Genomic DNA, 26,609 nt, shown 5'->3' with positions numbered 1-26,609 from the left:
AACATATAACCTTTGCGTTACAATCCCAGATCATTAAGCACAACACCTTGTATCTCTTTAGGTAAGCCCAGAGTGGACGGCCAGGCCCCAATGCCTTCACGGGTCATCATTAGCAATAAACCAGCAACCGTAACAACGTCCTTCCCTCCCATTACCGTTTCTGAACCCAAGACTGCTCCTGCTATTCGGAAACCCAACACCATCTTACTGGAGGTCCAGTCAGAACCGAAGAAACGGACCCCACAGCTCAAAATACAGGTAACACAAACATAGCTGTATGATTATCTTCAGCTGATTTTGTCACATCGCACAATATTTCACTATATTCGGGGGCATAAAAATCTGACTTTGCAAGCTTTGCATCCCACATCGGACAATATCACTTCCCTACTGCAGATTGAAGTGGCTTTTACTCCACATACTGTTTTCATTCAAATGCATTTGTGTTTTGTTTTTTAGGTTCAGCCTGGTGTGAACATTGAGAGTTGTCTATGCAGCAGTCCAGCTTCTTCTACGCCATCAATTCCAGCCGAAACCATCCTTCCTCCACCTTCGATTCACGTAAAACCCTTATTATTATTTGAAAATGAAATGGTTTGGTTGGCTTTATCAGCACTGCTCCAAATTTCATTTCAATTTTGTATCAGAGAAATAGCTAAGAGTTTTGCGGGCTTTCAAATTGATGATACACCCAGGACGTCCTCTAACATGTACATTTGCTTGTGTGTGTGTGTGTGTATTCATACACCAGCTGTCTTGGCTCCGTTCTGAGAATGGATGGATATTATGCCATTAAATGTTGGCTGTGCTCCAGCATGCTGTAGTGCTTATAAGGGCCAGGTTTGCATTTCTCATCGCACTGCCATTGATTTTTGCCAAGCCGTGCATGCATGCGCCTTCATGCTCTCAGAACCTGCCCAAGCGGATGAAGATGGATGAGGTGTGTGCGTTTGCGTGTGCGTATTGAGCTGAATGTATAATGTTTCAGGGGGGACATTGCCGCCAGCGTTTTCTGTTCTTACTCCTCCAATCCCGACCTCAGCCATTCACATCTGGTTGCTAGGCAACAGATGCAGCTCCGTTGCTCTTCTGTCGGAGCAGCACGTCTAGGAGGACAAAGCCTCTCTGTGGTCTGCCTGCCGCTGTTAGCATCAGAGGAATCATTACAGCTCTATAGAAATAACCCTAGAAACACGTCTTGCACTAGAATCCGTCTAGTTAATTTGGGGATGCATTTCCTCTTTTGACTTCGAGTTCAGGTCGAGTTCACAATCAGTCACATTCTCACTAAATTTAAGAAAGGAAGACTTTAAAGCTTTTGACGATTCAGAATATTGTGAAGATTTAAAGTGTCCTGCGTACTCTAATATAGTTCAATCTTTGCTAAAAACTTGATTTGTTTTTCAAATAGAATAAATACATTTTAAAATATTTTTAATATACAATTTTAAGTAAATAAATAATATACATTTTACATTTTAAAATATATAATATTTTTAACTGTAGACTATTTAGAATATTGTAAAGATTTAAAGTGTTCCAAGTACTATAGTAAAAAAAAATAAAACTATTATTTTAAAATAAATGTTATTGAGGTAGAATAGTGCAGCTAGGTGTTTGTGTGTGTGGCCTTTACTGCACAATACACACACATATATTAATATATAATTATATATAACTATATAACTTGTTCTAAGAATTGTTTATTATTGTATGCAAATTATTATTATTATTATTATTATTGATTTATTGAACAACAGTGTATTTTGTCATGTTGATGTTGCATGTTTATGTACAAGCAATAGACATGTCTCTGCGCGCGCGCGCGTGTGTGTGTGTGTGTGTGTGTGTGTGTGTGTGTGTGTGTGTGTGTGTGTGTGTGTGTGTGTGTGTGTGTGTGTGTGTGTGTGTGTGTGTAAACGGGTGCGTCTTCCCCTCAGATCGTGTGTCTGATGCAGCTCGGCAGAGGTGTTCTGGTCTGTCAGCTCAGCAAGGCTGCGTTCAGCACTCTGTCTGTGCCCAGTTAATGCCCTTGACTCATCAGACTGGCAGACCCCAGCCTCCACCCACACACACACACACACACCCACCCACCCACCCACCCACCCACAAAGACATGGGCAAGGACATCACACACGCTCTCACAAAACATGCTTTGAATCGTACACTTCACTCCCACCAGGCCTGAGGCCTGTCAAACAGAGGGAATGAAATATGACTAAGTCTCACAGTGCTTGTGCTTAAAACACATGATATCTCCGTCCTCTGAGACTTGACATTTGGAGTGCATTGCAGTCACCACTGGCTCATACTGTTACAAAGCCCACTTTTGTTCTTTGAGAAAATATTGTGATAGTTTGATTTTTGTAGATCTTGAACAGAAAGGGATAGTTTACCTAAAAGTAAAAGTTCTGTCACCATTTACTTTTTTACATGGGACACACAATGTGAATAAGGATGGGGAATTTCAAGGACTCAAAAAGCATAACATTATCATAAAAGTGGATTCAAGCACAATATTTCAAGTCCTCTGAAATCATTTGATAGTTTTTTGTGATAAACAGGCCAAAAATTTATTCTTTCTATACAATTAATGAACTATCAACCATTGCAACCGGATCGTGGAGTCATCATCAGTCCGAATCCACCCGATTCACAAATGAATCAAACCATTTTTGTGAACTGAATCCTCTTGTTCTGAATCCTTCCTTTTATGTTCAACTGAAGAAAGAAAGTCTCACGGGTTTGGAACAACATGAGAGCGAGAAATTATGACAGAAAACTATACAAAGGAACTATTCCTCTAATTTGCAGTTCAGCTGCAAAATTACCAGTTGCTCTTTTCATTTCCTGCTATTTTCAGTGCAAGTGTGATTGTGCACATGTGTGTGAGCAGAATAGTAAATAATATTGTGTTTCTGTAGCTCACTGCAGCGCGCTTGCTGCAGTCTCGTCTGTTTCCGTAGCTCCGATGGAGTCACTCCACACACACGCACGCACACACACACACACGCACACACAATATAAGTAAGGGGTACAATATAAGTAAGGGGTAACATCACAAAAAAAAAACAATTTTATCTGATAATAAACTAGGATAGAGTCATGTAAATGAAATATTGATTTTATGTGAAATGATTTTATGTGAGCAGAATAGAGATAGGAGAGGACATAAAACTAGCTCAGCAACAGGAAGATTTTTTAGATGTTTTTAAAATAAGTCTCTTATGCTCACCAAAGCTGTATTTATTTGATCAAAAATACAATAAAAACAGTGATATTGTGAGATATTACTTTTTATTCTGACCCCATACTTTTCAACAATAGTGTAAGACTGCAATTAATTATAAATATAGCGAACAGTATTGTATAAATATTTGCCTGCAGAATGCTTTGACTGACTAATAAGAAGCATGTATTCCAGAGAGCTGTATAATAATTGGATGTAACATCTATTTCTTCTTGTACCATCCAGGATGAAACACCTACAACTATTGTATAAATGATAAAAAAAATTGTGACAAAAGAGCTGTAAAATCTATTTTTGTGCTTTAGGAGGAGCAATGCCTATAATAACATTATCTGTCTCACATACTCAGCACACCCGTACCTCTCATTCACATGAGCAGACCAACTCTCTCCGTTACCATGGAGACGAGGCTTAGCTGCATGAGGCAGAGACCTGGAAAACATGCATGTTTCTCTCACACACACACACACACACACACGTCTCTTAAACAGTTACAGTTTATGTCCTTGCACTGAATGATTAATTGAATCTTTGTAGGTATACGATGTAAAGACACTCTTGAATCTGTCTTGTAAGATTGGCTTATGAGACAGCGTTTTATTTTATTATGTATGTGTGATCAGCATCAGCATTTGAGGAGCTGTGCCAGGATATGGTGGGATTTTTGTTGTTGTTTTTTTGACAATTAAAGGGATAATATACTTAAACATTTTCTCACCCTCATGTTCTTCCAAACCTGTATGACTTTATTTCTTCAGTGGATCACAAAAGGAGATGTTTTGAAGAATGTTCACGCTCCTCTTTTCCATACAAATGAACACGCACAATGATCATGGGCTGTCGAGCTCCAAAAAGGACATCATAACAGCACCATAATAGTAATCCATAAGACTTGTGCACTATATTTTGAGTCTTAGAATAGCTTTATGTAATGCACAGATTGTCATTGTTCAAAACGTCTCATGGAATGACATGAGGGTGAGTAAATGATGACAGAATTTTTGTTTTTGAGGGAACTGTTCCTTTAAAGTTAAACGGAAGTAGCGTTATATATTTTCTTCTGTATCGTGATTTACATCCGAGTGAAACATATGTTGACGTTGCTCTAAAAAATGGAGGCAGACCAACGCGAGCTTGCAGCTTTAAGCATACTTCACCAGAGAGAAGTCTTTCGTTTCATTAGTTGAACATTGTGAGGTCTTTTTTTTAATGAAACGTATGCATGGATGAATCTATAACATGCTTTCAAAAAATAGATTGGGTGAATTTTAAATCCACCATACCCTATGGTCAAGTATCATCTTTTATTTCAGCCTGTCATCATTATCCTTATTAACTCACACACTTAAAACTTTCTAATCTCCTCAGTTGTTGATGAATTTTGTCATTTCCAGACACGGTATTGCTTCCTGACCTATGTCTCCGTATCATTGCCTCCCAGGCCACCGAGGAACCGAATGCTGGAGAAGATCAGGAGGAAAATATCTTTCCCGGAACCAATTTCTTGGCCGTAGCCGACATCAGCCAGGTACATTCAATTAAAAGCACATTTCAACCCACACACTCACTCCAGCTCGTAACGTAAAGGTCATTTCATAGCCTGGTGTCCACCCTGAGGGTAACAGCCCCTATCCACTGTTTCCTACTTCCTATTCACATTTGCATTTTGACCCAACTACAAATGCCCATTCTCCACGTCTCCTCCTACTCAGATATATTGGCCATCAATGGCTCAGTGCTCCAATAATGAGATTTTCAGAGCCAAAGGGTGAAGGAGAACATCGTTTTCTTTAATTAACGAAGACCAGAGAATGGATGAAAGTTTAAAATATCATTCATGGGCTTGAGAAAAAATCTAATTACAATGTGCGCTGCTAAATTGGCCTTTCAGTGAATTGATATTGAAGGGGTGTGGTGCGTATTGCCGATATTTCTCTTTTTTTTTCGTTCAGGAATTCAGGCTTGCTCAAGCATGCACAGATAGACATAAGCCCCTTATATTTACTGCTAACAAGCAGTGCAGGGCACCCGGCGTATGGGGCATCAGGCCGATTCTCTCGCTCGGTCTTACAAGGGCAAGGCGTCAGTTAGCACCAAAATAGCATAGCAGTCATTAGACGGGAGTTGGAAGCAGGCAAATCTGTGTTTTTCTCACAGGCTTTTGTGGAAGTTGCTGGGAAAAAGAGTGTTTATAATGAGAATAAAGAATCATGGAGGGGGATGCGTTTCAAATCACATGAGCTGTTCCACAGTGACCCCTTTTGGTCTGAGAGGGAACATCTTCCACAGATGAAGCTCAGTTGGAACCGATCTCTGGTTAACAGGTTTTGCGGTGGAAGGAAATGGTTTGTGTCGATATGCTGAAGGTAATAATTGTTTGCAGATGTTAGAATAACGATTTGTATGGTTGCATTTTGAATGGTTTGTATCAGAGATGCTTTGAAAATATTGTATTTTGTTATAGTCCTGGTTGTCAAACTCAGTGTTAGTATATAATGTGCATTTTTGCTTTATCTTCATTCACTACTTAAGTCCTCTGCAAACTGGAGGCTCTGTGTCAGTGGTTTTCAACTTTTTTGACTCTGAGGCTCCTAAGACAATATTCAAAGGCTCCCCCATATAGACAAGTTTTTTTTGCTGCTTCTGCCTTATTTTACTAGTAGTGGCAATATATTAAAATAATAATTACATTTTAATAATTACGTTTCAATAACTGCTTTTATAAAGCAATGAATTCAAATGAATTTTCCAGTAATTCATTTGTGATTACGAGATTTTTCTTTTAAATAGTTTTTACTCACAATTAGCAATTTCTAACTTAAAAATATATATATTTTAAGAACAGAACTAGACCAACTTTATACTTTTTAGGATTTGTATTCATTTGTTTTCCAGGCCTAGAAATCACATTTCTAAATTTCCCCTTATATATCCGTGTTTTCCAAGACCATGGGAACTCTGGTCCTTAAATAAAAAATGGCAGTTGTTTTCGAGAATTCATTAAAATAAGAAATATTATGTCATTTTACATTTAGATTTTTAGCTGTTTTAGCTTATTTTGTGCAGGTATAAGGCAAGCATCACTTAGCACAAGCATTACTAGTACTCGTACTTAAAGTTAGTGATCTGAACAACCCCCTAGCAAGTGATTAATATCTGGTAGACAATAAAACTGGTGAAAAAAAATCCCACAGACTTGCACTGAAGGAGAGACCTGAGTCATATCTAGAGACCAAACAACTTGCAACCTGCCAAAAGTCCCTAGCAACCTATCAGAGAGATTTTCATGACAAGTCCTACTGACTCTTTTTATTTTGACTCTCTAATTGTTTGAATGGCAATTAAGATTGCAGTTACGAGTCCAGGAATATAAACATTTTCCAAAGATCGAGAGCAATAAAAACTCAAGCACGTTGTGCAGCATTTGCGTGTATTTAAGTGTTTTTTCGAGGTCTGGCATGTATTCGGTCCACTTGTAGTTTTCCCAACAACCAAATAAAGGCCACAGCTACTTAAGTCCAGACCCCGGTGAACAAGCTCTCTCTCTTGGACTGCAGGCATGAATCACTGCCAGCTCCTAAAATGTCATTCCTCCAAGTCTCCAGTGCCTCAGCTTTGGCTCGGCCAGTTCTGATGGAGCCATAAACTTCAAACGGGCCCAGCGCCCGACTGGCAGAATGCATTTCTCTCTCTTTTTCCTCTGGCGGACGGCCACTGGAAATGAGCTAATCGCTCCTTACACAGACCTCCCTGAGCCCGAGCCAAAGGAATCTGAACATTATCCAAACCAATGACCGAAATGTTGAAAGCTGGCTCGCGGATCCAGCGATGGAATTATACAAGACAAACGTCCCCCTTTCACTCCAACCTCCCCTTCTGTTAAGACTGTAATGACCACTGTGAAATTGTGCTAATGCTAACATGTGTTAGTCATTACCGCACGGTTCACGGTGTGCACTTTTATTTGCTATCATTTGTGTTGAAAGGTAAATGTCAGACCCAGTGAGCCGTCAGGGATATTTTTGCAGTAATGGATTGTCAAATTCTCTTCAGAAAGCCTTATGTTGGCAGATATATATCATAAAACTGCTAAGACTTCATTTTCATGAACGCTGTGTTAAATTCAGGAAACACACTGTGGACTTCCAGACTCTCCTATAGAGCTCAACGGGCTTCCGTCTCCTCCAGCTGCTCTGTATCACGGCCCAGCGTTTCCTCCACAGCCTTCCCAGTCAACCCCTCTCACCGAGCCCATCCTGAGCACCATCCAGCAGAGAGAGACCCTGGAGAACAGGCTGGTGGATTGGTGAGGCCCTACTATCTGTACACATTTCATCTGCTGCACAGTTATAAGCATTAAATGAAAATATTATTGATAATTTTTTTTTATTATTATCACATTAAGCATAGAACGCATAGAAACCTGAATAAAAAGTATTGTCGATTTTTTTTTCTACAAAAAATATTAAGCAGCACAACTGTTTTCAGCATTGATAATAATAAGAAATGTTTCTTGAGCAGCAAATCAGTATATTAGAATGATTTCTGAAGGATCATGTGACAGGATCATATTTCGCAATTTTGCAGTTCGGTACAACAAGAAAAAACATCAAATCTCCAATGCTAGGTTTCTTTCATTGATTTTGAACAGACAGTAGTGCAAATTACAGTTTGTTCCAATTAGCGGCATTTAGTCCTGAAATTACAGAATGCACTCTTGCATAGGTCATATTTTTTGGTAGGGATGATAGAAAACAAGAGGTATTTAGTCACAATCAGCCACAAAACTGAAAAGCATCTCTTGTGTTATAAAAGGAGAAAAAGTGCCAGCTACATCTGAGCCTTACTCACTTTTCCAAGAGGAGACGGAGAGTAAAGCAGCACAAATCCACGACACAAATCGGCACAATGCCAAATGATTTTGTCTCATGATAAGCGGAAACAACTTGTCATTTATGGTCATATTGATAAGAGTAAGCCATCAATCGAAACTGTAAAGGTTTCTATTTTTATTTGTGTAACTTAACTAATTGGAAAAAAAAATTAAAGTTGGACCCTAAAGTGTTACCAAAACAAAACCTTGTGCTTTTATAAAATAAAGAAAACAAACAGGATGCCACTTTTTGCCGTCCTGGTTTTATGGAGCACGTCACAAAAATGAATCGAAACTCAGCGAGCTACTAGCATCGTCTCTTCTTCTTCTGCTGCTCTTTTTCCATGTGCACCCCCTTCTGGATTGGAGTGTGGATCGCCTGTGACTGACTGTATTCGTCGTCTGACTGTATGCACCGAACACTGACGTCTGTATTGTGACCGTTCGAGGCGAATACATGTACAGTTACACCCCTACATGCACTGTTTTGTCATTTCTGTCATAGGGTGGAGCAACAGCTCATGGCCAGAATGATCACTGGAATGTTCCCTCAGCCTGCCCAGACTGATCCAGCCAGCCAATCAGAGCCGGAGAATAGTGTGACATCAGACATAGGTGACTATATGTAATTTTGTTATTGCACCTTTAGATCTCACAATGATTGCACAATCTCTTAATTATCTGTTTAATTTTGTACACTTTGGTGGATAGGGGCTTCTTTACCATCTATAAAATAAGTAATGTGTGTTAAACACATTTGAAAGCTCGCAGTTTACAAGCTTTAAAAGTTTGTCGGTCTGCGTTTCAACCGTCATACATCTTCACCAGTGTGTCTGGTCAATGTTCAAAATCAACAACACAATCAATAACGCATGACACAAACCAGCAAGAATGATCCAGCTGCACCAGGTTCCAGTCTACAAGCTCATAATTTTGATTCATAGCGTCTACCAATGCGAGCAGCGCATTTGTCAAGCGTGTCAGTGCGCAGCAAGATTGTATTTCCTCATTAAAGCACGATTGCTTGTGCTCAGCCCCTCTACTCCTCCTCCGCTCCATCCTTCCGTCTCCGTTGCGTCACTTCTGCTCAGTTGGCGCGGAGGTCCTGCCTCATTAATTCTCGCTTTCGTTTAATAGAAAGATCAATGATGTATCAAATTTGCAGAGGAGGCTCGCGGCAAACTGTTGTCAGCATATTCGCAGACTGACTGGACTCTTCCTCCTGTAGAGGAACTGTATTTGTGTTTGAACGCAGTCTTTCCCAAGACAAAGGGAAACGAGAGCCCTGCCAAGAATGTCAGTTCTGTATATTAGTTTTTTAATAGCACCGGTCCAAAATGCTTACGGGTGCAAGAATTCAGAATAGGCTGGGTGAGAGGTAAAGCGGGTCTCAAATTGGATATTAGAAATTACTTTGCTGGCAAACTCAAATTTGAAGTGCTTCAAACTTCAGAATATTGTGGAAATGCCAGTATTGTGCATGGGTTATTATTATTTGGATGCACATTAAGAGTTTTAGCTTTTTTAATCGATGTGAAATTGTAAATATTAGCAATGCTCTTGTTAAAAGTGATGATAGGTCAGACCTCTGACCTTGTTGTTTCAAATCCAGGTTTGAATCCGGGACTGTGTTTGCCTTGGTCCCATTACCCAAAACACATTGCAATAGAGACCCCTCTATTGTCTTTGTTAGCAAAAACATGGCAAAAAGCTTAACCAGCATTTAGAGCTAGAAAATTGTGTTAGAATATCTATTAGTCCACCTCTAGCCCAAGTAATAAATATACATTTTAATAACTAGTTTAACTATAATCACATTTTATGGTGAATTTTGAGTTGCATTGTCTAAAATAAGCTTTTGTTAAATTTCAGCTGTTGACCGTTCACTAAGCTCCACCCTTATTGGTTACTGTTGCTTAATCAGACAAGCATTCCTTAGGAATAAACTCCTGATTTTTGTGATTTTTAGTATAAAAAAAGTGGATATGCATACTATTCTAAAGTGGGCTGGAATGAGTTGTAATTACTGAAAAGTATTTTAATCTGATATTATTATTTTTTTTACATTGAAATAATTTGATAAATTATACAACATTATGATTTAAGACTTCGTATCAGAATCTATGCAAATGTTTTTCACGTCATGCAAAACAGTTATTTTAGTATTATTTTTACTATTATAGTATTTATTCATAATTTGAATTAGCTTTGATTTTTATATTTAAATTTTTCCATTTTCATTTTAGTTTAGTTTTAATAATTATGTGATTTTTTTATTTATATATATATATACATTTATGGGGGTTTAAAATGTCTATTATAACTGTTATTTATTTTTTATTTAACAATAACAACACTTATGTGAAAATGATTAGACAGCATCAGTTGCTGTTAGTATTGGTCAGTTATTTTTTGTAATTTTGTAACATAAATTTAATTATTTGTCATTTTTAATAGTTTTAGTTTTTTTTTTTTTTTGCTTTTTTTTTCTCCTTCACAATAACAACACTGAAATGAAGAAGGCAACAGCTGCTAATGTTTTTAAATATCAGCATTGAAAAATTGTTTTAGTTGACAACTTCTATGCATGTCGAACACCCATGTGCCATATCCACCAGGTAATCTTCCTCTCTCTGTGTGTTTGTGTGGCAGTGGAGGCCGCAGGCGGTGGTGGTCTTCAGTTGTTTGTGGACACAGGCGTACCAGTGGACTCTGAGCTCATAAGACAATGTGTAAATGAAGTGCTGGCTGAAACCGTTGCTGTAATGCTGGGACAGAGAGAGACAGAGAGAGCACCTACTGCCCCTGTCCAAACACAGGGTACTCAGGAGGTACTGGAGTCTAAAACACTCTCATTTGTATGGAAGCTTGTTTCCACCACAGAATTAATAGATTAGAAAAAAAGAGTAATTGCAACTTTTTATCTCACAATTGTGAGAATTTCTGACTTTATAACTTGCAACTGCGAGTTTATATCTCACAATTGCAAGAAATAAAATCAGCGTTGCAAGTTCACAATAAATTCACAATGGCGAGACATAAAGTCAGAATTGATTGCGAGAAATAAAGTCAGAATTGTGAGATATAAACTCGCAATTGCGAGAAATAAAGTCAGAATTGTGAGATATAAACTCGCAATTGCGAGAAATAAAGTCAGAATTGTGAGATATAAACACAATTGTGAGAAATAAAGTTAGAATTGTGAGATATAAACTCGCAAATGCGAGAAATAAAGTTAGAATTGCAAGTTTATATCTTGCAGTTCTGACTCACAAAACAAAATTGTGAGATATAAACTAGCTTTTGTGAGTCCGAAAATTCTTTTTCTCAGAATTGCGAGTTTATATCTCGCTATTCGGACTTTATAACTCGCTATTGCATGTTTATATCTCACAATTGTGAAAATGAGTTATTTCTCAGAATTTCCAGTTTATATCCCGCAAATTTATCTGACCTAATTTCTCGCAATTGTCAGTTATAAATTGAGAATCGCAGATATAAACTTGCAATAACGAGAAAAAAAGTAATTACCTTATTTATTTTTTATTCCGTGGTGGAAACAAGCTTCCATATATTTGTCCATTATGATGATAATACCTTAAATACTTGGTAATGATGTAAAAAGATGTGATGATATTGTGCTAATATTGCAGGATGCTACTACGGTACCAACACCGGCACCCACTCCTGAGCCCAGCTTGAAAGAGCCGCCATCTCCTGTCAGAACTCCTGATCTCTCCGAACATCTTTCTACAGCTCTGTCTCCCAAGAAAAACCATCAGGAATCTGCTTCACCAGGTCTGACAATGATTTCTATGAACATAATGAATCACTCCCCTTATACATGCTGCCAACAGACACATCAGTTATTTGTAAAGGTGTTAAGCGCAGTTGTTCACACACATCAGTCAGCTCTACAACCATTCTGCCTTTGTTTCAGTACCAGACAGAATTTCTGTGGGCACACCGAATACCACACCAATCCCGTCTCCCACCAGGGTGGACACACCCTCTCCTCCTCCAGCCAATCAGAGCCCAGAGTCAGCCACCCTGCAGCATCACCCATGGGGAGGAACAGAGCTCCCCCTGGAGGAGGAAGAACTGCATAGCGAGAGGCAGGAACAACAGCCAGAATCTGTGTACGTCTAATTACCACATTTTCATTTTTTCATCTGTTGGTCTTGCATTAAATAGTAAAGCAAAGCAAATAAACGCACACTAATATTATTTGTGCAGAAAAGCAAGGGACAGAAAAGCTAGTATGTTTCATGCATGGAGTCTTGTTTGAGTTGTCAATAGTGAAACAGTTTACCTTTTTAATTTTGCACTAGAACTTGAGTATGTCTACCTCTAAATGTTGGCCTGGCAATGAATTTTGTGATCCCATTATTAAGGATGTGGTATATAGGCCCACAGTGCCACCTGCTGTTCAAAACAGTAAATATATGACTAATTCTAGAAACATGGGACAAAACATCATCTCCAATTTGAAAAGAATGATCAGTATAAAACCTAAAGATTTGTTTTTAAATGTATTTATTTGCTTGCTTGTTTATTTATTTTTTAACTGTACTCATATTTTATGTCTCACAACTATGTTGTGTTAACTGTCATCCAAACTCTAAATAAATAGTTTAGAATTTTTAGATAATTGCTCTTCTTTTAAGTCAGTATTAGTAGCTATCAACACCTGAAAAATAAAATAGTATGTGCATTTAGTTCATGTCTAATATGTAAACTTTTGTCAACACCATTTTCTCTGGGATGCTGGTGACAGTTCAAGAGGTGGAGCAGAACATCAGTTTGAATCCTGTCATCTCAATTAACTCATTTAGTGAAGTAAATGCTAGATTTGTTCATATTTTTGGTAACGTGCGTTTTGCGCATTTTGGTAATAAAAAATATTTCAATTATTACTTAAAAATATTGTAATACTTTACAATAAGTTTCATTAGTTAACTACCTTAGTTAACATGAACTAAGAATGAACAATACTTCTACAGCATTTATCAATCTTATTCATTTCAACATTTACTAATACATTATTAAAATCAATGGTTGTATTTGTTAACATTAGTTAATGTACTGTGAACTAATATGAGCAAACAATGAACAGCTGTATTTTAATTAAATAACATTAACAAAGATTAACTAATATAGTAACAAATGTATTGCTCATTGTTAGTTCATGTTAGTTAACTAATGTTAACTAATGAACCTTATTGTAAAGTGTCACCATATTTGTAAGTAATAATTGACAATATTTTTGTATCTTACTTGACTGACCCATATTGAGTCATAGCAAAGCAGTGTAATTTAGTGTTTCATGACTATTGTCTATCCTCTCTGACCTTTGGAATTAAAATCTGCTGCTGCTGCTGCTGCACCTTAAAGACTTCTGTATGTAAATCACAATTTCCTTTTTGTATTGTTTTTGTTACTAATGTTTAACTTCTATGTCAGTGTAGACAGTGTAGGAGTATGTGCCGCTCACTAACACCCTTCATCTCTCTGACACGCAGTGTGATGTCAGTAGCCCAAGATGACGATGCAGAAGAACCAGTCATCCCTTCATCTTCTCCTCTCCCCTCCAAACCAGCGACTCCCCCACCTCCTCTTCCTCCTGTAAGCCAGGAACCTCCTCCTGCCGCCAGCCCTGACTCCTCTTCCTCCTCCTCCTCCTCCTCCTCAGAGGAGAGCAGCTCTAGTTCCACTGCGACTGTCACTGAGACTGAGATGCCAGCCAGACACATCTCAGAGGGAGAGCTGCTGCTCACTCACGGCCAGATGGCAGCAGTCAAAGGTCCAACACACACTCACACAGCCAGACTGATACAAAACCTCACTGTCTACATAAGCAGATGCCTTCTAAGAACAAAATTGACATTTATGAATGACTGATTTGAAACGCTCTACAATGGGCAGTGTCTCACAAACCCACAAACAGAGCCTAAATGTATTATTTCATTATACAAATATATGCACTACTGGTCAAAAGTTTGTAATAATTAGATTCTTAAAACTGTAATATTGATCCTTCAGAATGATCCTTCAGAAATCATTCTAATATGATGATTTGCTGCTCAGGATACATTTATTATTATTATCAATGTTGAAAACAGTTTTTGCTGCTTAATATTTTTGTGGAAAACTGAGATACATTCAGGAGTCTTTGATGAATTGAAAGTTCAAAAGAAAAGCATTTATTTGAAATAGAAATCTGTTCTAACATTATAAATATATTTATTCTCACATTTGATCAATTTAGTGTCCTTGCTGAAAAAAGCATTAAATTATTTTTTTTCCTTTAGTTACCTACTTACCATAAACTTTTGAATTGTAGTATAATATCACAGTTTCCTCTTAAATGTTAAGCAGCATAACCCTTTTAAACATTGATAATAAGAAATCATCATATTAGAATGATTTCTGAAGGATCATGTGACACTGAAGACTGAGTAATGATGCTGAAAATACAGCTTTGCATCACAGGAATACATGGTATTAACATGCCTAAGACTTTTTCACAGTACTGTATATATATTCCATTATATTTAATTTACCCTGTAGTGTTCTGATGGTTTTTGTTTTTTCCTCCCCAGTTCTGGAACAGGAAGGAGTCCTTCTGCCTAATTTGATGACCAGCCTGAACAGCTCCCTGCATGGAGTCCAAGACATGGTGAATGTTTGAATGCAATGAGTAACAGACCCAAACACTTGTGTCTTACCTCACCATTTATTAAACCGAATGGAATGAAATAATAAGACTGACACGGCCAAACATGAGCTGACAATTTCAGCTTTGGGTTTGAGCTTTTAGCCAAAGGTTGGAGGTTCAGTCTCAGTGAGAACTGGGGAGACAGCCAGTAACAGTTTTTGCTGATTTAACAATCATCTGTCATGATTAGCATTGTGGAAAACACTAAATCTGATGCAGAATTTCCAAGTCATTTTGGATGACAGTGTTTTGGAAATGTGGGGAGGGGAAAAAACTCATACAGTGATAGAATTCATTACGTTGTGCAATAAAACTAATACCACACAGATTTTCCAGATGTGCATGGATCAAATGAAATGCACTGATTTTATACAAACCTTTTGTTTTTTTCTTTCAGGATTATGATCCGCCCAGTGAGGGTCAGGTGATTAGAGCTCCACGCCTCCTTGCTCATCATGATCCCGTCCTGTCTCTGTTGGCCAGGATGGAACGTGGCCCTGTTAACCAATCACAGCAGCCAGAGGTATCACAGGACTCAGTAATGATGTTTGGTTCTTTTGAACTGGTTCTTTTTAAGGGCCCACTGATGTGTCTTGAAACACGCAGCACTGTTCAATGTGTTGACGTAATTTCCACTGAAACAGGAAGACAGGGTGGGACATATTGAACAGCTCCTCCCCTTTTTTTAAATGGCCTATAGCGTTTCGTTTATATCACTGCTCTGCCAGAGTCGTTGACCTCGGTTTTTGTCCTCCTAATCTCCTCTATATCACTTTAAAATCTTTAGCATTCTGTGCAGAATTCAAATGGAATCATTCCCTATCCACTATATAGTGCACTATGTGCCATTCACTATGTAGAATATAGTAATTGTGTGAACAAGTGACGGATTTTAACCAGCTTCAGCATCTATTTATAGTGTAGGGGACAGGACGCTTTAGATTCTAGAGAGCATTTGATTGGACAGAAGTGCTGAAGTGCAGAGTGATGTCATCAAAGTCATTGATCCATATTGGCAGAAGTGAGAGACTGTAAGCTTTGAATGCTTATATCATCTAAATGCACATTTTTGTCAATGATTTGGAGCATATTAGCTTATAGATAACAGTAAGATTAACATTTTCATGCTAAAAGGCAAAAAAACTCAAATTTGATTTCATTGGGACTTTAAAGATTTGGTCAAATAGATTTGGAGAACGTTTGTAAATTACTCTATTATACCATAGACTACCTGTGAAGTTGGTGATGTGTAACATAAACCAGGGATTGATTTTTGATAGTAAAAACCCCCAAACATAAAAGCAGCAATGTATTTTTATGTGTGAAGACTAATTTATACTGGGGAAAAAATCATAAAGCATAAATATACATTTTAAATATTATGTAAAGTGTAATCTTATTTAATATTAAATATGCAAAAAAAATTACACTATATATTTAATAATATTTATAATATTTACTCTAAATAAAATATTTACTTTATATTAAAATTGACTTTATATTAAATATTTTTCTGCCCACCATTAAGTGTACTGTTAGATGTATAAACATAAAACTATGGCTCTCAGTTGAAAAAAAGAATTGTCATTAATCTCATGATTTCTGACCAGTCTTTAGAACTTTATCATTATTATTTTTTGTACACTGGTATATTATATTTCTCTGAACGTTTCTTCAAACCCTAGTTCAGAGCATTATTTCCTGTTTTACTGAAGCTTTTTATCCATGTTAATCATATCTCATTGAAGTATTGCTAGTTTCGCTCTTATCCAGCAGATGGCGCTAGAGGATGTGTTCAAAAAGATGCTCATAGTAATGTCTCTGTCTTTCTCAGAGATGGTGGGAGGAGGAGAGCAGTGGAGAGGTCAGTGAGGGTCAGAGACCTCTGCTGACGGCCACAGAGCAGAGTGTGATGACCGGACACTCGCTCATAGATCAGCAGAGATACACACACTCCAGAACCACAGAGATCTCACCTCACTCGACGCTCACGTCACCTGGACAAGTGCTCGCTGAAGTCACGGGTATAAAAACATCACTCGGACAACCAACACTATTCTTCTGCGCATACACACTCTTTTACCATAGAAAATAAATAGATAAAACTTCACGCGGAATTTATTGACTTTTTTACGTCACATGCCTTAACAGTCAAGCCAGTGTGTCGTGTTAAAGGTCTCTGTGTTTGACGCATGTACTACAAACATATAAACCTCATCTCACTTTTTTATATTGTTTTTCCCTGTCACCATTAATCGTTTTATTGTCCATCATATTTCTCTGGCCATTTGGGTGGCCACGTCTCTTTCTTGTTCGCCTTTTGCGGTGTTACTGGTCCTCCGTGGGGACGTCTCTAATGGGGCATGTCTCACACTACCCGTGTTATGTGGACGCAGGGAATTGAGCTGTTTTTGCTTCAGATTTTGTGTGTGAAAGAGCGAGCTGAGGCTGACACAGGGGAAGCCAGGTGTTCTGGATACTTCATCAGAACTCCGGCTCAGGGAACCGGGCGGAAATGAATCCCACTCCCACTCTGAGCATCCTCTTACACAGCCTGTGAACGGCGTCCAAACACAACCGCAAAGACTCTCCCCACTCATGTTTATTCCATTATTCTCTGCTCGATGTCTCTTCTCCTGCTAAAGTAACAGATACTTTTAAAGTAGAGACTGACTAATATATATATATATATATAGTTTTTTAATTATATATAAAGTTCGGGATCTGTAAGATTTTTTTTTATGTTTTTAAAAGAAGCATCTTATTCACACCATGGCTGCATTTATTTTATTAAAAATACAGTAAAAACATTAATATTGTGAAATATTATTACAATTTAAAATAACTGTTTTCTATTTGAATATATTTCAAAATCAAATTTATTCCTGTGACGCAAAGCTGAATTTTCAGCATCATTTCTCCAGTCTTCAGTGATCCTTCAGAAATCACTCTAATATGATGATTTGCACTTAAATTTTTTATTATTATTATTATCAATGTTAAAAACAGTTGTGTACATTTTTGATCTTTGATAAATAGACACCCGATCCCTGGACACGGAAACTAGCTCTAGGGACGTGGAATGTCACCTCGCTGGCGGGGAAGGAGCCTGAGATTGTGCGTGAGGTAGAGAGGTTCCGACTAGAGATAGTCGGGATCACCTCTACGCACGGCTTGGGCTCTGGAACCACACCCCTTGAGAGAGGATGGACTCTTCACCACTCTGGAGTTGCCCATGGTGAGAGGCGGCGGGCTGGTGTGGGTTTGCTTATAGCCCCCCAGCTCAGCCGCCATGTGTTGGAGTTCACCCCGGTGAACGAGAGGGTCGTTTCCCTGCGCCTACGGGTCGGGGATAGGTCTCTCACTGTCGTGTGTGCCTACGGGCCAAACGGCAGTGCAGAGTACCCGGCCTTCTTGGAGTCTCTGGGAGGGGTGCTGGAAAGTGCTCCGACTGGGGACTCCATCGTTCTACTGGGAGACTTCAACGCCCACGTGGGCAACGACAGTGACACCTGGAGGGGCGTGATTGGGAGGAACGGCCCCCCTGATCTGAACCCGAGCGGTGTTCAGTTATTGGACTTCTGTGCTAGTTACAGTTTGTCCATAACGAACACCATGTTCAAGCATAAGGGTGTCCATCAGTGCACGTGGCACCAGGACACCCTAGGCCGTAGGTCGATGATCGTACTGTGAGGGTCTGCTGGGAACGGTTGGCCGAGTCTCCAGTCAGAGAGATCTTCAACTCCCACCTCCGGCAGAGCTTCGTCCAGATCCCGAGGGAGGCTGGAGATATTGAGTCCGAGTGGACCATGTTCTCCACCTCCATTGTCGAAGCGGCCGCTCGGAGCTGTGGCCGTAAGGTCTCCGGTGCCTGTCGAGGCGGCAATCCCCGAACCCGGTGGTGGACACCGGAAGTAAGGGATGCCGTCAAGCTGAAGAAAGAGTCCTATCGGGCCTGGTTGGCTTGTGGGACTCCTGAGGCAGCTGACGGGTACCGGCAGGCCAAGCGAACTGCAGCCCGGGTGGTTGTGGAGGCAAAAACTCGGGCCTGGGAGGAGTTCGGTGAGGCCATGGAGAAGGACTATCGGCTGGCCTCGAAGAGATTCTGGCAAACCGTCCGGCGCCTCAGGAGGGGGAAGCAGTGCCCTACCAATGCTGTCTACAGTAGAGGTGGGGAGCTGTTGACCTCAACTGGGGATGTCGTCGGACGGTGGAAGGAATACTTCGAGGATCTCCTCAATCCCACCGTCACGTCTTCCATTGAGGAAGCAGAGGCTGAGGGCTCAGAGGTGGACTCATCCATCACCCAAGCTGAAGTCACCGAGGTAGTCAAGAAACTCCTCGGTGGCAAGGCACCGGGGGTGGATGAGATCCGCCCTGAGTACCTCAAGTCTCTGGATGTTGTGGGGCTGTCTTGGCTGACACGCCTCTGCAGCATCGCGTGGCGGTTGGGGACAGTGCCTCTGGGATGGCAGACCGGGGTGGTGGTCCCTCTTTTTAAGAAGGGGGACCGGAGGGTGTGTTCCAACTACAGGGGGATCACACTTCTCAGCCTCCCTGGGAAAGTCTATGCCAGGGTACTGGAGAGGAGAATACGGCCGATAGTAGAACCTCGGATTCAGGAGGAACAGTGTGGTTTTCGTCCAGGCCGTGGAACACTGGACCAGCTCTATACCCTCTACAGGGTGCTGGAGGGTTCATGGGAGTTTGCCCAACCAGTCCACATGTGCTTTGTGGATTTGGAGAAGGCATTCGACTGTGTCCCTCGCGGCGGCCTGTGGAGGGTGCTCCGGGAGTATGGGGTCCGGGGTCCTTTGCTAAGGGCTGTCCGGTCGCTGTACGACCGAAGCAGGAGCTTGGTTCGCATTGCCGGCAGTAAGTCAGACTTGTTTCCGGTGCATGTTGGACTCCGGCAGGGCTGCCCTTTGTCGCCGGTTCTGTTCATAATTTTTATGGACAGAATTTCTAGGCGCAGCCAGGGGCCGGAGGGTGTCGGGTTTGGTGACAACACGATTTCGTCTCTGCTCTTTGCGGATGATGTTGTCGTGTTGGCTTCATCAAGCCAGGACCTTCAGCATGCACTGGGACGGTTTGCAGCCGAGTGTGAAGCGGCTGGGATGAGAATCAGCACCTCCAAATCCGAGGCCATGGTCCTCAGTCGGAAAAGGGTGGCTTGCCCACTTCAGGTTGGTGGAGAGTTCCTGCCTCAAGTGGAGGAGTTTAAGTATCTTGGGGTTTTGTTCACGAGTGAGGGAAGGATGGAACGGGAGATTGACAGACGGATCGGTGCAGCTTCTGCAGTAATGCGGTCGATGTACCGGTCTGTCGTGGTGAAGAAAGAGCTGAGCCGCAAGGCGAAGCTCTCGATCTACCGGTCAATCTACGTTCCTACTCTCACCTATGGTCATGAGCTTTGGGTCATGACCGAAAGGACAAGATCCCGGATACAGGCGGCCGAAATGAGCTTTCTCCGCAGGGTGGCTGGGCGATCCCTTAGAGATAGGGTGAGAAGCTCGGTCACTCGGGAGGAGCTCAGAGTAGAGCCGCTGCTCCTCCACATCGAGAGGGGTCAGCTGAGGTGGCTCGGGCATCTGTTTCGGATGCCTCCTGGACGCCTTCCCGGGAAGGTGTTCCGGGCGCGTCCCACTGGGAGGAGACCCCGGGGAAGACCTAGGACACGCTGGAGAGACTATGTCTCCCGGCTGGCCTGGGAACGCCTCGGTGTTCCCCCGGAAGAGCTGGAGGAAGTGTCTAGGGAGAGGGGAGTCTGGGCATCTCTGCTTAGACTGCTGCCCCCGCGACCCGGCCCCGGATAAGCGGACGAAGATGACATGACATGATGACATGATAAATAGACAGTTCAAAAAAACAGCATTTGTTTGAAATAGAAAGTTTTTGTAACATTATAAATGTCTTTACTTTACAATTTAATGCATCCTTGATGAATAAAAGTATTAATTTCTTTAAAAACAAATTCTTACTGACCCCAAACTTTTGAACGGTAGTATATAATATTACAAAATATTTCTATTTCAGATAAATGCTGTTTTTTTTGTTTTTATATATATATATATATATATATATATATATATATATATATATATATATATTATTATTATTATTATTATTATTATTATTATTATTATTATTTATTTTATTTTTTCAAAATATATTTTAATAATTCTTTTTGGCTTTGTCTAACTGTTAAACTGTTATAAGTTTCCCATAGGTGGAGTTTAAATGAATATTGGCCTAGCTCTTATTAAATAATCATCATATTAATAATACATTAATAATAATAATATATTATTATGGAATTATAAAATAATTTTCTCAATTTTCTGACCTCTCATCAAGAAGGGAATTTTCAAATAATTATCTACATTATGATATCTGCATAATTCTATTATTATAATAATTATATTTAGATCGGCTGGAGATTACACATCAAGAAGGACATTTTAAGATGACAATTTACTGTAAGATTAAACAATCAATTACATTAAATTACATTTATTATTGTTGTTGAAGTATATATATATATATATATATATATATATGGTTAAGTTTTGCAATCTAATTGCTCAAAAATGTATTTAAATTTTTCATTTATTTTTCTTTTGGGCTAACTAAATGTTTCTGACAGTTTACCTGAATATCCATCTAGCTCTGATTGGGTAAAAAAAACTTGCATTTTTGTGATGAATAAAGTCTGTGTTGGACTTTTTTGGAGTCAATATTAGTTTCGTATCATGTTTCAAAACTAAAACAGACTGTCCAAAACCTCACACTAAAAAGAAACCTATGTAAGTAAATAAAATTTATTAAGCAGAGATGCTTTGGAAAACACTAACCAGCATTTAAAATGTTTGCTGTTAAATGTTTAGTGTACTTAGAGCATCTGCAGTCCAAAAGTGTGTGGACAGTACATCTAAAGTTATGAGTCCCGGGCAACAGAACACCGGTGTAGATCCCAAACCTCTTCCTGTGTTGGCCTAAACCAATATTTACTTTAAGCCAAGATCGCTCTGCTCACAGTAAAAAGAGCCTCCGTGTTGCCTAGAGACTAGTGCTGCCAAAGAAAAAACACACACCCCAGCTGCACGAACAAGAGTTCATCCTTGACGGAGCGAGAATTTAATGCTATTTTGCTTTCCTCTTAACTGCAATAGAGTTCCCCTAACAAAGACAAATCAAAGCTGCTGGAAACATCACATTCAACCTGCTGAGAACACTGTTGAATGTACAAGCATGTTACAGGCTATCAAAATATATGTATACATGACAAAGACTCCTGTAAATATGCATGATAGAGTTATGATCACTGTGGTATTTTTATTGAGTTTGTTGTTCTTGGGCGTTGAGCACAGATATCATATCATACTGTACTTTGCGTGCAGTCTGAGATATTGATATGTTGTATCCATGACAACCAGGTGCAGTGGTTGAGAACAGCGGGCTGTCCGTCAACCTCAGGTCATCGGAGGAACAGAAAGAAGCTGAGGTTTATCATGTGATGACTGTCTCCTCCCCTCAGCTACAGGACACAGAACATCTGGCAAGTACAGCGACAGAGCCTGAATCAAGAGCGATGCAGTTCTGGAAAACAGGAAGCACAACTATAATAGCTTTCATTTATATTAATAAACATAATTATGTCTGAATGCGACTTCTGTAATGTGACCGCAGGAAATAATGTAGGACAGCTTAAATGTAACCATTAGGATTTGATTGGATTGTAAAAAGTGGGCTATGATTTTTAAATGATTATTTTTCTTTATCCGTCTAGCCTTGTTGACATCGGCAGAAAAATAGTTTAATAACTTAAGAAAGTTATTGCTTTTTATTAAAAGATAACTATTTCCACCATAGGCATTTAAATGTGTAATAAGGAGGGGTTCAATTTGGAATTAATGTTAATTTCATTATACAATGATTAATATTATGGTAACATTATGTTTTGGTTAATGTAATTGATCACTTGTCTAATGATTAAAAATATGGTGGAATTTCATATATTCATATATTTTACACTACATTTTAAAAGTTTTGAAAGAAGTCTCATATGCTCACCAAGGCTGCATTTATTTGATCAAAAATACAGTGAAAACTGTAATATTGTGAAATATTATTACAATTTAAAACTGTTTTCTAGTTGATTTTTTTTTTTTATGTAATCTATTCCTGTGATCAAAGCTGCATTTTCAGCATCATTCCTCCAGTCTTCAGTGTCACATGATCCTTCAGAAATCATTCTAATATGATGATCTGCTGCTCAGTGGCATCAGTTCATCAAAAGCCAAGGTTGACGTCATCTAATCTTACTCCCTCGACGTGACAGTCCCGTTTTCAAGTACTTCACACAACTTTTTCCAGAACTTCAAAGCTCATAAGTCTGAACATTATCCAATTTAAAAAATGATGTGTGAATGATGTTTTTTTTTTATGTGATGACCAAATCCTTCAAAGATTGTCCTCATTTGTAAAACTAAAAGTTTCGAGATGTAGGAAAACTAACACTTGATGGAAAACAAAAACTTTCATTTTAAAATCAAAAAAGAAATTAAATTACCACTATAGCCAGCAGAATAGTGACCAGCAATCAGTATTATAACATTTAAAAATCTATTTTTGTCAGTTTTTTGCACTGCAGCATGTTGGAAAAGTCACAAAGTCTCATGAAAAGCAAACTTTTCTTTAAATTACGAATAAGAACTTAGTAAACTTGTGCTAAATATAAACTCGTTTAGCGTTTTGAGAGATACTGAGTGGATTCTCACTACCGGTAACTTAAACACCTCTGATTGGTTATTGTTATTATTAACAGAAATCTGTGAGATTGGCTACAATACTCAACTCTGCAAAATCACATTGTAAATCGGCACATTGGCAGCGTCGTTGAACTCGCATGACAGGAATATAACAACCAGATCTCATTAATTTACTTACTTTTCTGTTAATTATATGTGAAACGTAGAAATATAACTATATTAATAATGCAATAAAAATATACTGTATATTACTTGCATTTGACGCCCCCGTGCTCAAGTAATAAAAGTGATGAAAAAACAGCATTTACATGAAATAGAAAGCTTTTGTATGTAATGTTTAAGTAATTTAATATGTCCTTGCTGAATAAAAGTATTGATTTCTTTCTAGAAGAAAACATTTTACGTTTTGCAATCTGATTTAATATATATATATATACATACAGTTATCTCAGTTTCAGTAATTTTAATAACTGTTTCATTCAATTTAAGAATAAAATTTGAAAATAATAGGATCAGTAATAATCCTCAAATCCCACACAAAAATAATTCTTAGGCTTGTATATTCTAGATATTATTCCATTCATAAATGTACGAGTGGACCGTCTCTATGTGGTCTCTGGTTTCGCCCCTCAAATCTGATTATCTGAGCAACATTCCAGAAGCACTGGGACTTTTAACTGTTTGTTAGACTCTGCTTTTCTGTGCTTGTTCCAGACAGACTGAGACTCAGCACTGTAGCACTTTTACTCGGGTGATATTGCTTAAATAACTTAAGTTCTAAAATGGTAAGCAAATGCTGGTTGTCTGTGCTGTGTAGTTTGTTCTGGGTACGTCTGAGTGTTCCGCTAATTTCCGCTCAGGGGCGACCTCTGTCCCTGATTTTCTCTTAATCGCAAAAACAAAGTGTTCTCTTTAGTGGTGTGTGCAAACTCTTGAGACCCTCATTAACCCAGGATTCTCGGTCTGTAGGTCGCCCATATGTGGGGATTTACCCCCCTGAATGAGGGAGATTAAAACAATGTTTTTCCCCTCTGTTCCCTGTTAAATCCCTCTGCATACAGTGTCCACCCGACGCCCCTCTCCTCCGCTATTGTCCTAGTCTCATCTCCTCTCATTTTGTGTGTTTAGAGGTCCCAGACAGCACAGGCGGTTCATAGACCTGCACCAATCCTGGTGAGGCAGTACGAAGACAAAGAGGAACCAGGTACAAATACACGTCCACACAAAATCCCCAATGTTTAAAGACCCCATCAAGTCTTAAAAATGTCTGTTTTCTGCTAAAAAAAAATTCAAATAAACATTTTGAAGATATACACAAACTTTGCAGTTTTTCTCTTCTGGAAAAACGAGCAAAAAATATTGATGACTCATCTTGCACTAGATTTTTGTCCAATCAGATGCTCTCTAAAATGAGAGTTTCTCCTGACACAACTAGCAAGGAACAAATAATGTATTATAACTAGGATGTAACTAAAGCCATACAAATAAAATTAGAATGAGTGCTTTGAAAAGTCCCACCTAAACTTAACACTAAAGGAAAAAGACAACTGCAACAAGTCAAACAGTTTCCTGGGGTCTTTAAACATGGGCCGCTAATCCGAGTGTCTGTTAAACACTATTGTTACAGCCACGTTTCTGAACATTTTATCATCAGTTTTGGGTTTGTGACTTATTTTATGATGGAATCCTCTTGAATAATGTGTCTGATTAAATAGCTTTTCAGATGGGGTTTTTCTCAATGTATTAATCAAACACAGTATTAAATGGGTAAATGTTATGCTTAGGAGGTAGCTAGGGTCTTTTAGTTAATTGCTAGGTGATTAATGACTGACTCAAGTTAAAAGAGCCCAACCTCTATAAATGTCTTTTCCTAGCTCAATGTAAATCAATGAATGTGCCTCGATGTAAATCAACGTGTCATTCGTGTCTGTATCACAAAGCATGCAGGACGAGTTTGGCTCAGCCTCACCTCAGTAAAATAGTTTTCTTTGCAGCCTCTAGATGGCAGTGCACCTTTAGGGCAACAGTCTGCATTGTTCTTTTGTCTTGGTCAGAGCATGATTGTCCACTTCTGTCTGAGGTGTGTGTCCTCTCGAAGGGATGCAGAGATGCTGGAGTCAGCTTTATAAACTTCAGTCAGGTGTGAAGGGGCACAACAGAAGATACATATCTTTGTGACAGCAGCCGCTGAGATGGCATATGCATCGTTTAGTTTGAAGGTTAGGACCAGTTGGACAGGTTGAGCGTTTGCATGGCTATATATAAAATGAACTTTTTTCTGTTGTAGACATACTCCCTCCTTAGTATAATCAGGCCATTTATGCAAAATAAGCTGTCATGGTTATGATGCCACAACCATAAACATATGTACACACATGTAACTAAATGGCTGTTTGTGATGTAAGATGGTAACATTATAAGTGAACAGGACGAGAGATGTGTGTCTGTTAGACGTTCGAGTGTTATATGTGTGCAGATGCAGGACAGCACTGCAGATTAGACATAATGAAATCTGAGCTGAGAAAGCATTCTCTCTGCCCTGTGCTTTTTATTAAGTCTTATATAAGAGAACATTGTGAGCTCTAGTACTCGTCCTGAACTGATTACCCTAATTCACTGACAAAAACACCTCTATCTCAACAGCTGACAATTAAATCTATCTATCTATCTATCTATCTATCTATCTATCTATCTATCTATCTATCTATCTATCTATCTATCTACCATTCTATCTATCTATCTATCTATCTATCTATCTATCTATCTACCATTATATCTATCTATCTATCTATCTATCTATCTATCTATCTATCTACCATTATATCTATCTATCTATCTATCTATCTATCTATCTATCTACCATTATATCTATCTATCTATCTATCTATCTATCTATCTGTCTATCTATCTATCTATCTATCTAACATTCTATCTATCTATCTATCTATCTATCTATCTATCTATCTATCTATCTATCTATCTAACATTATGTCTATC

The 26,609-nt window shown here is 39.0% G+C and overlaps 1 protein-coding gene across 3 annotated transcripts in view; it reads left to right on the top strand.

Moving 5' to 3' along the window:
* kiaa0586 (KIAA0586 ortholog) overlaps positions 1-26,609 on the top strand; it is a 124,064-nt gene that overhangs the window by 74,291 nt on the left and 23,164 nt on the right. For all 3 annotated transcript variants that reach the window (XM_084096719.1, XM_084096718.1, XM_084096717.1), the window contains 14 exons: positions 62-258; positions 460-561; positions 4,692-4,778; positions 7,378-7,556; positions 8,629-8,738; positions 10,776-10,954; positions 11,777-11,921; positions 12,064-12,262; positions 13,646-13,926; positions 14,726-14,802; positions 15,239-15,364; positions 16,676-16,865; positions 22,278-22,399; positions 24,741-24,816. In XM_084096719.1, the coding sequence (XP_083952845.1) occupies positions 62-258; positions 460-561; positions 4,692-4,778; positions 7,378-7,556; positions 8,629-8,738; positions 10,776-10,954; positions 11,777-11,921; positions 12,064-12,262; positions 13,646-13,926; positions 14,726-14,802; positions 15,239-15,364; positions 16,676-16,865; positions 22,278-22,399; positions 24,741-24,816 (2,070 nt within the window). The remainder of the gene's footprint in view (positions 1-61; positions 259-459; positions 562-4,691; positions 4,779-7,377; positions 7,557-8,628; positions 8,739-10,775; positions 10,955-11,776; positions 11,922-12,063; positions 12,263-13,645; positions 13,927-14,725; positions 14,803-15,238; positions 15,365-16,675; positions 16,866-22,277; positions 22,400-24,740; positions 24,817-26,609) is intronic.

The sequence above is a fragment of the Abramis brama genome (genome assembly GCF_963993115.1).
Source record: "Abramis brama genome assembly, chromosome: 21".
Taxonomy (NCBI): domain Eukaryota; kingdom Metazoa; phylum Chordata; class Actinopteri; order Cypriniformes; family Leuciscidae; genus Abramis; species Abramis brama.
This window is presented reverse-complemented; position numbering and strand designations above follow the sequence as displayed.